This window comes from Phocoena sinus, chromosome 4 (genome assembly GCF_008692025.1).
Source record: "Phocoena sinus isolate mPhoSin1 chromosome 4, mPhoSin1.pri, whole genome shotgun sequence".
NCBI classification, from domain to species: domain Eukaryota; kingdom Metazoa; phylum Chordata; class Mammalia; order Artiodactyla; family Phocoenidae; genus Phocoena; species Phocoena sinus.
Window position 1 is genome coordinate 97,089,119 of NC_045766.1, and position 12,684 is coordinate 97,101,802.

General features: G+C 38.2%; 1 protein-coding gene across 1 annotated transcript in view; it reads left to right on the forward strand.

Moving 5' to 3' along the window:
• TOMM70 (translocase of outer mitochondrial membrane 70) overlaps positions 1 to 10,845 on the forward strand; it is a 44,139-nt gene extending 33,294 nt beyond the window's left edge. Inside the window, exons 10-12 of the mRNA XM_032630473.1 lie at positions 7,171 to 7,268; positions 7,857 to 7,979; positions 10,388 to 10,845. Of these exons, the coding sequence (XP_032486364.1) occupies positions 7,171 to 7,268; positions 7,857 to 7,979; positions 10,388 to 10,541 (375 nt within the window). The 3' untranslated portion in view covers positions 10,542 to 10,845. The remainder of the gene's footprint in view (positions 1 to 7,170; positions 7,269 to 7,856; positions 7,980 to 10,387) is intronic.
• The last annotated feature ends 1,839 nt before the right edge of the window (positions 10,846 to 12,684 follow it).

Below are 12,684 nucleotides of genomic sequence, written 5' to 3' on the forward strand. Positions count from 1 at the left end.
AGTGGTAAATGGGAGTGTTTCCTTAATATCCCTTTCAGATTTTTCATCCTTTGTGTATAGAAATGCAAGAGATTTCTGTGCACTAATTTTGTATCCTGCTACTCTACCATATTGATTGATTAGCTCTAGTAGTTTTCTGGTAGCATCTTTAGGATTTTCTATGTATAGTGTCATGTCACCTGCAAACAGTGACAGTTTTACTTCTTCTTTTCCGATTTGGATTCCTTTTATTTCTTTTTCTTCTCTGATTGCTGTGGCTAAAACTTCCAAACCTATGTTGAATAATAGTGGTGAGAGTGGACAACCTTGTCTTGTTCCTGATCTTAGAGGAAATGGTTTCGGTTTTTCACCACTGAGATGATGTTGCCTGTGGGTTTGTCATATATGGCCTTTATTATGTTGAGGTCGGTTCCCTCTATGCCTGCTTTCTGGAGAGTTTTTATCATAAATGGGTATTGAATTTTGTCAAAAGCTTTTTCTGCATCTATTGAGATGATCATATGGTTGTGATCCTTCAATTTGTTAATATGGTGTATCACTTTGATTGATTTACATATATTGAAGAATACTTGCATTCCTGGGATAAACCCGACTTGATCATGGTGTATGATCCTTTTAATGTGCTGTTAGATTTTGTTTGCTAGTATTTTGTTGAGGATTTTTGCATCTATGTTCATCAGAGATATTGATCTCTAGTTTTCTTTTTTTTGTGACATCTTTGTTTGGAAGTGTTTTGGAAGCGTTTGAGAAGGATAGGTGTTAGCTCTTCTCTAAATGTTTGATAGAATTCTCCTGTGAAGCCATCTGGTCCTGGGCTTTTGTTTGTTGGAAGATTTTTAATCACAGTCTCAATTTCATTTTTAATCACAGTCTCAATGCTTGTGATTGGTCTGTTTATATTTTCTATTTCTTCCTGGTTCAGTCTTGGAAGGTTGTGCTTTTCTAAGAATTTGTCCATTTTTTTCCAGGTTTTCCATTTTATTGGCATATCGTTGCTTGTAGTAATCTCTCATGATCCTTTGTATTTCTGCAGTGTCAGTTGTCACTTCTCCTTTTTCATTTCTAATTCTATTGATTTGAGTCTTCTCCCTTTTTTTCTTGATGAGTCTGGGTAATGGTTTATCAATTTTGTTTATCTTCTTAACCAGCTTTTAGATTTATTGATCTTTGCTATCTTTTCCTTCATTTCTGGTTTGATCTTTATGTTTTCTTTCCTTCTGCTAACTTTGGGGTATTTTTGTTCTTCTTCCTCTAATTGTTTAGGTGTAAGGTTAGGTTGTTTTTTTGAGATGCTGCTTATTTCTTGAGGTAGGATTGTATTGCTATAAACTTCCCTCTTAGAACTGCTTTTGCTGCATCCCGTAGGTTTTGGGTCGTCGTGTTTTCATTTTCCTCTTTGATTTTGTCAGTGATCTCTTGGTTATTTAGTAGCGTATTGTTTAGCCTCCATGTGTTTGTATTTTTTACAGTTTTTTTCCTGTAATTGATATCTAGTCTCATAGCATTGTGGTCAGAAAAGATACTTGGTACAAATTCAGTTTTCTTAAATTTACCAAGGCTTCATTTGTGACCCAGGATATGATCTATCCTGGAGGATATTCCATGAACACTTGAGGAGAAAGTGTATTCTGTTGTTTTTGGGTGGAATGTCCTATAAATATCAATTAAGTCCATCTTGTTGAATGTGTCATTTAAAGCTTTTGTTTCCTTATTTATTTTCATTTTGGACGATATGTCCATTGGTGAAAGTGGGGTGTTAAAGTCCGCTGCTGTGATTGTGTTACTGTCGATTTCCCCTTTTATGACTGTTAGCATTTGCCTTATGTATTGAGGTGCTCCTATGTTGGGTGCATAAATCTTTACAATTGTTATATTTTCTTCTTGGATTGATCCCTAGCTCATTATGCAGTCTCCTTCTTTGTCTCTTTTAATAGTCTTTATTTTAAAGTCTATTCTGTCTGATATAAGAATTGCTACTCCAACTTTCTTTTGATTTCCATTTGCATGGAATATCTTTTTCCATCCCCTCACTCTCAGTCTGTATGTGTCCCTAGGTCTGAAGTGGGGCTCTTTTAGACACCATATATACAGGTCTTGTTTTTGTATCCATTCAGCCAGTCTGTGTCTTTTGGTTATAGCATTTAATCCACTTACATTTAAGGTAATTACTGATATGTATGTTCCTATTACCATATTACCATTTTCTTAATTGTTTTGGGTTTGTTATTGTAGGTCTTTTCCTTCTGTTGTGTTTCCTGCCTAGAGAAGTTCCATTAGCATTTGTTGTAGAGCTGGTTTGGTGGTGCTGAATTCTCTTAAATTTTGCTTATCTGTAAAGGTTTTAATTTCTCCATCAAATCTGAATGAGATCCTTGCTGGGTAGAGTAATCTTGGTTGTAGGTTCTTCCCTTTCATCACTTTAAATATGTCCTACCACTCCCTTGTGGCTTGCAGAGTTTCTGCTGAAAAATCAGCTGTTAACCTGATTGGGATTCCCTTGTATGTTATGTATTGCTTTTTCCTTGTTGCTTCTAATATTTTTTCTTTGTATTTAATTTTTGATAGTTTGATTAATATGTCTTGGCATGTTTCTCTTTGGGTTTATCCTTTATGGTACTGTCTGTGCTTCCTGGACTTGATTGTCTATATCCTTTCCCATGTTAGGGAAGTTTTCGACTATAATCTCTTCAAATATTTTCTCTGACCCTTTCTTTTTCCTTCTTCTTCTGGGACCCGTATAATTCGAATGTTGGTGTATTTAATGTTGTCCCAGAGGTCTCTAAGACTGTTCTCGATTCTTTTCGTTCTTTTTTCTTTATTCTGCTCCTTGACAGTTATTTCCAACATTTCATCTTCCAGCTCACTTATCCGTTCTTCTGCCTCAGTTATTCTGTTATTGATTCCTTCTAGAGTATTTTTAATTTCAGTAATTGTGTTGTTCATCTCTGTTTGTTTGCTCTTTAGTTCTTCTAGATCCTTGTTAAATGTTTCTTGTATTTTCTCCATTGTGTTTCCAAAATTTTGGATCATCTTTACTATCGTTACTCTGAATTCTTTTTCAGGTAGGTTGCCTATTTCGTCTTCATTTAATTGGTCTTGTAGGTTTTTACCTTGCTCCTTTGTTTGTAACGTATTTTTTATAATTTCATTTTTTTTTTGATGGGTGGTGCTTTATTTCTGTCTTACTGGCTGTTTAGCCTGAGACATCCAGCACTGGAGTCTGCAGGCAGTTGGATAGAGCTGGGTCTTGGTGCTGAGATGAGGACCTCTGGGAGGCCTCACTCTGAATGATATTCCCTGGGGTCCTAAGTTCTCTGTTAGTCCAGCAGTTTGGACTTGGAGTTCCCACCACAGGAACTCGTTGCCCAACCTCCGGCCTGGGAACCAAGATTCCACAAGCTTTGTGGTGCAGTAAAAAAAAGAAAACAGGAAAAAAAAAAAAAGCTGTACAGTATCAAAGAAAGTAAAATTAGAAAAATAAAAAATGTATTAGGAAAAATAAAACTATAATTGAACCAACTGCAACAATGTAAAATAAAACCACACCAGAAAAAAGAAAACAGAAAAGGGGAAGGGGGAACAAGCCAAAAGGAGAGATCACTAGCAAAGTATAAAGAATAAAATAAAATTAGAAAAATAAAAGATTTATTAGGGAACATAATAATATAAAAGAATCAACAACAGTGAATCAACAAGGTAAAACAGAACCCCAATCTAAAAGAGGAAAAAGGAAAAAAAAAAAAAAAGCCTTGGCTGTGGGGGCAGAGTTTAGGTGGGGTGGGACTTAGGCAGGGGTGGGGTTTAGGGTGGGGCAGAACCTAGGCAGGTGTGGGGGGGTGTCGTTTGAGTGTGGGGTGGAGCCTAGGCGGGGTGACTTTCAAGCATGGGGTGGGGCCTCTGCTTAGGACCTGAATGATCAAGGAAGGGGAGAGGCAGTATGTCCAAAGGAGGGCTTCTGGAGTGTGGAGTTCCAGAGTTTGGAGGTCAGGCCCTGAGTGAGGGTGTGTGGGTGGGGTTTAGGCCCAGCGCATTGGAGGGGTCTCCGAGTGCAGAGGTAGGGCCCTGGGTGGGGGTGTAGGGGCGGGGCTTGGGTTCTGCAGAGCAGGAGGGAGGCTTTAAGGGCAGAGTATTAGGCCTTGGAGCCCAACAGGCTCCCCAGTGCCCAAGTGGACAGGAAGAGCACTGGCCGTGTTCCCTTCCATTCCTTCGCACCCCTCTCCCACTGTCTCCCCAGGGTCTTCCCCCATTGCTGCTGGACTCCTAACTTTGGGTAGGTCCCACTGGGTGTAGGAACTCCTCCCCTCCTCCAGCTACCCCTCAGGGGTGCCAGTCTCATAGGTCTGGCCTTTACTTTTGCTCCCCTTTCCCTGCCTCCCATTCCCTCAGGACCCGTGTGGCTGGAGGGGTCCTAGGTGGGCAGAGGATCAGGCCTGGTATCTCAGCAGGTTACTGGGGGACCAAGGGGGCAGGGGAAACCTGGCTACCCTCCCTTTTGATCCTCTGCCCTCCCAGTGGTTCCCCAATTTCCCCTTCGGATGTGGGATCCCTTCCCCTACCCCAGCCACCCCTCAGGGGCGCCAGATCCATCCCACCTCCACTTCTCCCCCTTCACTCCCCCCACACCCCACATCCTTCCCGGTCGCTGGGGGTTCCTCCTGTCCCCTTAGTTGACCATGGTTCCCCACTGGTGCCTGGTAGGTACCCTAGGTGTAAGGAGATGCAAATTCCACATCCTCCTAGTACGCCATCTTGACTCCACCCCCACATGTATGTTTTTGAATCATATTTTGTCCAGGTATATTTCCAGGAGTGGCATTGCTGGATCATATGGTAATTCTATTTTTAGTTTTCTGAGAACCTCCATACTGTTTTCCATAGTGGCTGTATCAATTTACATTCCCACCAGCAGTGTAGGAGAGTTTCCTTTTCTCCACACCCTCTGCAGCATTTGTTATTTGTAGACTTTTTAATGATGGCCATTCTGACTGGTGTGAGGTGGTACCTCGTTGTAGGTTTGATTTTCATTTCTCTATTAGTGATGTTGAGCATCTTTTCATGTGCCTGCTGGCCATCTGTATGTCTTCTTTGGAGAAATGTCTATTAAGGTCTTCTGCCCATTTTTCAGTTGGGTTGTTTGGGTTTTTTTGTTGTTGATTTGTATGAGCTGTTTGTATATTTTGGAGATTAAGTCCTTGTCTGTCTCATCATTTGCAAATATTTTCTTCCATTCTGTAGGTTGTCTTTTCTTTTTGGTTATGGTTTCCTTTGCTGTGCAAAAGCTTGTAAGTTTGATTCAGTCCCATTTGTTTAGTTTTGTTTTTATTTCTATTGCCTTGGGAGACTGATCTAAGAAAACATTGGTATAATTTATGTCAGAGAATGTTTTGCCTATGCTCTCCTCTAGGAGTTTTATGGTGTCTTGTCTTATGTTTTAAGTCTTTAAGGCATTTTGACTTTATTTTTGTGCATGGTATGAGGGTGTGTTCTAACTTCATTGATTTACATGCAGCTCTCCAACTTTCCCAGCACAACTTGCTGAAGAGACTGTCTTTTTCCCATTTTATATTCTTGCCTCCTTTGTCGAAGATTAATTGACCATAGGTGTGTGGGTTTACTTCTGCAACCCAGGAATTCATTAACCTCAGTTTGAAATCTTATCTGCTCAGTCTTTGTTCTTATAATTCCTAGACAGAAAACAAAATGATACATTTGTTGCTGACTACATGCTCAATTAATTGTGAAAGCATGTACTATATAAAATTTTATAGAATGTATAGAAGTTAAAATAGGACAAACACACGTTATAATTGTATGACGTTTGTATTGAATAGTACACTTGGGTTTAGGGCTTATATTTAATTAGGAACAAGCCAGAAGGTGACAGGAGCATCTTCATCACTGAAATGAAATTCAGAAGGGCTTTTCTGGTGCAGATTTCTATAAGCAGCTAAAAGAGCAAAGGCCACTGACTAGCTTTTAAAGAAACCAAATACTAGGAACAACTCTTTTGCAGAGGTTTCATGATTGTACATTTCTCCCTCATTATGTTACCTTCAAAACAGGTTTTGGCTTACTTTGAGCATCATCTTTTTTTTTTTAAATAAATTTATTTGTTTTATTTTGGCTGCGTGGGGTCTTTGTTGCTTCGCGGGCTTTCTCTAGTTGCGGCGAGCGGGGGCTACTCTTCATTGCGGTGCGAGGGCTTCTCATTGCGGTGGCTTCTCTTGTTGCAGAGCACCAGCTCTAGGCCCTTGGGCTTCAGTAGTTGTGGCACGCGGGCTCAGTAGTCGTGGTGCACAGGCTTAGTTGCTCCACGGCATATGGGATCTTCCTGGACCAGGGCTTGAACCTGTGTCCCCTGCATTCGCAGGAGATTCTCAACCCCTGTGCCACCAGGGAAGCCCTACTTGAGCATCATCTTATCAGCACTAGCATTATTACAAGTCTGTTTGCACTAAAGATTTTATCTTTTGGTCCCTCTTCTGATGTTTGCTTTACTATATATAGCAAATTTTATTTATACATAGAGAGAGAGTTATATATAGTTACATACAGTTACATAGTATGACTTTTTTCTTTGAACCCTGAAGCTTGAGCTTAGATGCCGGCTAACTCTCAGAGTTACAGTTTGATCAGCATGATCTGGTATCCACATAACCAAGCCTTCCATTTCTGCCATGGGATTTGCCTTCAAACAGTTGATTGTAGCTGCTTTCTTTCTCTGACCAATCATTTTTAAGGAATGACTCTGATAACAGTTAACATACCTATCTGAACTTATCCTTCCAAATGAGTATTGTTTTTAAAGTAATTCCCTTAGGATATATTATGATAAATTATGAATAAGTGACATGAACGTACCTGTGAGAATCTGATATTAGAACTTGCACCAAGAGTGGGATTTTCTGTATTCTAGAGTTTATTAGATCTTCTATTGCATATTACTAACAAATTTAATAGAGAGAACAGTTAAGATTTCATATTTATAATATTGCTATGTTAAAAACCCCAATAATCAAGATGCAACATTTTAAATAAGTTTAATCCCCAAAACAATAATTTGGTAATGAATGGTTACATGAAGTAAATTTTAATAATTAATAAGCAGTATACTTTTAACTGCTTAGGGTGACAGTTACCTAAATTTAACTGAAGTATCTCTTCATATAGGCATTAACAGATCAACAACAGTTTGGTAAAGCTGATGAAATGTATGATAAATGTATTAATTTGGAACCAGACAATGCCACAACATACGTTCATAAAGGGTATGTATTTTTGTGGGTCTGTTTGTTCCAGTAAGAAACTAAATTTCTTGCATAGTAGTAAGATGGATTTCTTTTGGTCGCTGAGAAAGGGGACTGTGGTAGATAGTGTCAGTGTTAACTGAAAAATTTCTTAGTGCTGTGGATGCTTCACTGTTACTTTTTCTTTTACTTATGTTTCATTATTATACAATAATTAGTAAATATGCTATTTTCACCCTAGCTTAAGTATTTCAGTTCTGAACATCCTGTCAGATGTTAACTTGTATCAAAATAGGAAACACGTAAGATAAGTTTTTCCTGTCCTAGTATACTTGAATTGTCATTTTAAAACTTCACTTAAATTTATACAGAATAAAACATTAAGCTGTGCAAAATAAGTTAATAATAGAGCCTAGACCGTTGGACACTCTTTTCATAATAAGGAATTTAGACTACAAAACCATTATAAATTGAGGGCAAAAAACCAATTTGATGCTGATTCTGTACTGTTTTAGAGTTTGTTTTTCCTTGTAAATTAAATTATAAATTCATTGAGAGCCAGTTGATACTGGGCCATGGTCACATCTGACTGCTGTTTTGCATTTGCAGTTTACTTCAGCTTCAGTGGAAGCAAGATCTGGATAGAGGTTTGGAGCTTATCAGCAAGGCTATTGAAATTGACAATAAATGTGATTTTGCATATGAAACCATGGGAACTATTGAAGTACAAAGGTAACTTCTAGAGTCTGTCCTTAGGAAAGTTAGGGCATCTCCATATTTATCTTTTCATTCTTCTCATTATATACAGGTTATTGTGAATAATCATTAAATTTTTAAGTCTTAACATGTTGTGCCTTTTGAGGCAATATTCCCTTGAAACTATACAACTTTGATTTTCCTTGTTTAATTATTTTTCCTGTTTAAAAGTCACACTTAAAAGTTGTTTAAGTCAGGCATATACATTAGAAAGGGAAACTTGATCTTTCTCCAATACCTGTTGTGTTTTTTTCCTCCTTTCACCTGTATTATTTCTCTTGGAGGGAAAAAAACATCTGCAGTGTACTTAGGCAGTGCAGTGTAGCATAAGGATTAGCAGCCACGTTGCCCAAAGACTTAGATCCTGCTACAGCCAAGTGGCTAGGCAAATTGCACCATCACCTCTGAGCCCCCGAGTTTTCTTTAAAATCAGGGAGTTGGATAAGAACTTTTGCAATTCTTTCATGTAACTTCTTGTTTTCTGTAAATGTTTATCCAGAGTTGCACTTGAGATCCACCATTAATAGGTGATAACTCTTTATGCCATAGAATTTAGTGTAATGTACCATCTTGATACTGGCATTGCCATCCATTTGAGTATCTACTCTAGGCCAGGTACTGAACTCTAGGAGCTTTCCAAATATTATTTCAATTGATTTTTACCCCAGTTTTTATAAAGGTTGAGGTTATATGATCCTCCATTTAATTGAAGAGTGTAGAAACTGATGCCCAGACTGGTTTAGATAACAAGGTTACATGGTAAGCACGTGGAAAGAGGACATGAGCCCATATTTCACTGATGCCAAAAGTAACAGATCTTGCCACCATCGCTTGTCAGGAATTAGTAGGAGTTGTCTTAATAACCTGTCATGCAGTCACTTCTGGGGTCCTCTGTCTTTCTGCTCCAGAGTAGGCAGAATATATATAGGCTGATGAAACTTTTTGTGATTCTTTTTATCCATCTATACTGACAGTTGCATATAAATATTAAATTATTTCTTAATTGCCAGTTTGTTAATGTGTATAAAATATTCTCATACTAGAATATGATGGTGTAATAGTTCTTAATCTTTTGAGCAAAGCTGTGGATTTTCCCTAAAATAATGCACACACAAAAACTTTGCAGATAAGTTGTTCCTAGAGCCTGGGTTAAGGACCCCTGATTTATGGGGTTTGATGAATTTTGTTTGTGTGTTAATTGTACTTTAAGAAATCCATTCTGCATCCTGCTTTACAAATAGATAAGTGAATGTGAATGAATGAAATTGCTGATTATCCTAGGATTTAGCAAATCTGTCTACCTAATATATGAACATGAACTCTCAAAGGTATTTTCTTTTTAATTAAGTCTATTATGTACTGTATCAATATATGTAGTAGGAGATTGAGTACAGTCTCCCCAGAGGTACATTGTACTTCTTAGATTCTAACTGGCATATATATAGTGGGGACTTAATACAGTATTTATTGTAAGATTACATGCATGTATGCATATATACATAGCCAGTACTAGTTACTTTAAAATAGCTCTTGGTTCTTGGCAAGTATATAGAGCCTGATCACAGTTAGACTGTAAGAGATAAATTATATATTTTTTGACCAAGCATATTCATCCATTTATTCAAAGAATGGATACTAGCTACCAAGCATTGTACTAGGTTCTAGGAATTGAAAGGTGTCCCGTAAGGATCTGGTAAGACTGTGGTGTAAACAAATATCAATATATATTCATCTGACTGTGCATAGAATGACAATAGAATCATGGGAACAGTGGGGAGGGAGTGGCCAATTCCTCTAGCGTGGCAAGGGGAGAGTATTTTTCATGAGGATATTGTATTTGAACTGGGCCTTAGAAAGGTGAGGATTTGGCTAGAATCAGGCAGAGAAGCAGTAAATAATCTGAGCATTATGAGCATGAGTGAACTCAGGGAGACCTGTGTGTATGGAGTAGAGCGTTGGGTAAGGGATATGCTGGTAGGGCTCACACAGATCTGTGAAGGTAAGGCCCCTGAATACCTGTAATGTTCTCTGAGGCTATGTCACTGCTTTCTAAAGGAGCCTCATGGTGGAGTAGAAACAAGCAGAATTTAGGAACCAGATATGATTATGATTTTTAAATAAGTCATTTAGTTTCTCTAGTCTCACTGTTCTTATCTGTAAACAAAGACCACAAGTAGCATAATATAAGCATATAGTATTTGTAATAGCTAACATTCATTGAGTGTTTTCTATGTACTAGGCATTATTTTGTTATAAAGAAGCATTTTATTAGAATCATAGTTGAAACTTAAAGGTCAGGCTCCATGTAGCTTCACTTACAAACTTCATTGCATTCTGTAAAGTGCTTGTTGAATCTGAAACATTTAAAATTGTTGTTGTTTTAGAGGAAACATGGAGAAAGCCATTGACATGTTCAACAAAGCTATTAACCTGGCCAAATCAGAAATGGAGATGGCTCATCTATACTCACTCTGTGATGCTGCCCATGCCCAGACAGAAGTTGCAAAGAAATATGGATTAAAACCACCGACATTATAAAATATGGGGGAAGGAAAATGACCCTCTTTTTAGGAGTTTACCCCCTCTTCAACTGAACCCTAAAGACACTGTCGTGAACTACGTTGAATGGTGGAGCTTAGTATTTCTGTCTGTGCTGTTGTCATTTGTTACATCTGTTTCATTTTTAGGTGTTGTGGGAGTGCCTGTTGAAGAAAGTTTGCAGTGTTGCAGCTTTTATGCCCTGTGCAACAAAAGCTTAGAACCTGTTAAAGGGATATTAAAATGAAGTTGCAAAGAGTACAAATGATAATTGGCCATGCAAATAAAAATTTTGATTTGTTGATCTGACTTTTTTTTTTTGAGGGGGGTGGGAGGGTGACTATGTTCTGGATGATCTTGTCTTTGTGTGTGCGTGCGTGTGTGTGTATAATATATGAGTATTTTGCAGTTTTACAGCATGTTGATTTTTAAATTAACATAGTAAGTGCTGTAAAATAAGATTCTTTTAGATTTGATTAATCCCTTTTAGGTGATTTTTTTTTGAAGGAAACAGCTTAAGTGGGGATTTCGTTTTTACGACAGCAAAATTGAGACCCTTTTAACCACTGTCAGCATGCACAATGCCTCTGATTCTGCAGAACGTTAGATGCAGTGGCGACGCTTAAACCTTTGACCCCCTTCAACTATAATGGATAATGTACATCGTTCTTAAAGTCTACAGCAGCTGGTTTTCATAAATTATGCAGAAGCAAGATATTCTAATTGATATATGTGCTAGAAGACTGAGAATTAATGGGAGAGCAGACCAGGCAAGAGGTAAGATGAAATGAAAATGTATTTATAATTGCCCATGGCTATTTTCTACAATAGGTATTACTATTTAACAGTGTACTTTTTAAAGAAAATGCAGGTTGGTTGTGTATGTAAAGACTAAGTGTGATAAGTAGTTAATTAGCTTAAAATTTCTAGTGAAGAAAATGTGGCCTAACAGTTCAAAAAGGATGAAAGTCGGGCTTCCCTGGTGGCGCAGTGGTTGAGAGTCCGCCTGCCGATGCAGGGGACGCAGGTTCGTGCCCCCATCTGGGAAGATCCCACATGCCGTGGAGCGGCTGGGCCCGTGAGCCATGGCCGCTGAGTCTGTGCTCCGCAACGGGAGAGGCCCCAACAGTGAGAGGTCCGCGTACCACAAAAAAAAAAAAAAAAGGAAAAAAAAGATGAAAGTCTCAGATCCAGAAGCATAGTATTTCCTGAAGTGACAAGTTTAATGCTTCTTAACTGTGGCTACATGTACTTAAGGGATTTTGAGCCAGTATTTTCAAAGATGCTGAGGACATGTGGAGTGCATTTTAATTTTGAATTAACCTTGGTCTCTAAGGCCTGGCTGACTGACCGTGTCCACACTACACTAAGGTTTCTGACAGCAGATTTTTGTTTTGTTTTGTTCATTTTACCTTTACCTCACCCTCTTACTTAGAAATCACTTTGTGTTTTTTCCAGTTGTTACTTTTATAGATCATCCTTTTGCTTATATGCTGGATTTTTCTGGTGGGGGTGGAGAGGTGTTCTTAAAGAGTCTCTTGTTTTGAGATATTCAGGGTGGGGAAGAGGTTTACTTAAGTCTGAGTATAATAAAAAGAGCAAGCCTTCAGTTTTACTTTTCTGGAAAGCGTTTTACCCCTCTTTAAAAGGGTGCTTTATCCTATTGAAACCGAAAGGTCTTGTCAAAATGCTGTCTTTTTAGAAGCTACTAGAAATGATTCCCTTCCAAAGTCAGTCTGGAAAATATTGAAGGGGCAATAATTGGTGGGGGGCAATTAACATAATTTAAGATGGTTTGGAATAATGGAATGTTTGAGAGCTCTGCATTTTAGTTTTTAAATTATGCACCTACTATAAGCCCCGAATACAGAAATGTTCTATATCTCTGAATAACCTCTGACTTTAAAAAGAAGTTTTTATTTGCATGGCTGTATTTACATTAACACTGATATTTTCTTCTCTCTTCTCGCTTCCTATCCCTTGGGGTTCAGTAGAAAACACACAAAGGAAACTGAAGCATGTACCATTCAATACTAACATTCCACATCCTCATGGACTATTGCCTGTTCTGAAAAATATTTGAAACTGCACTGAAAGCTGCGTCTGTGTCTTTTCTATTGTAAATGACCTCACGTGTAAATTC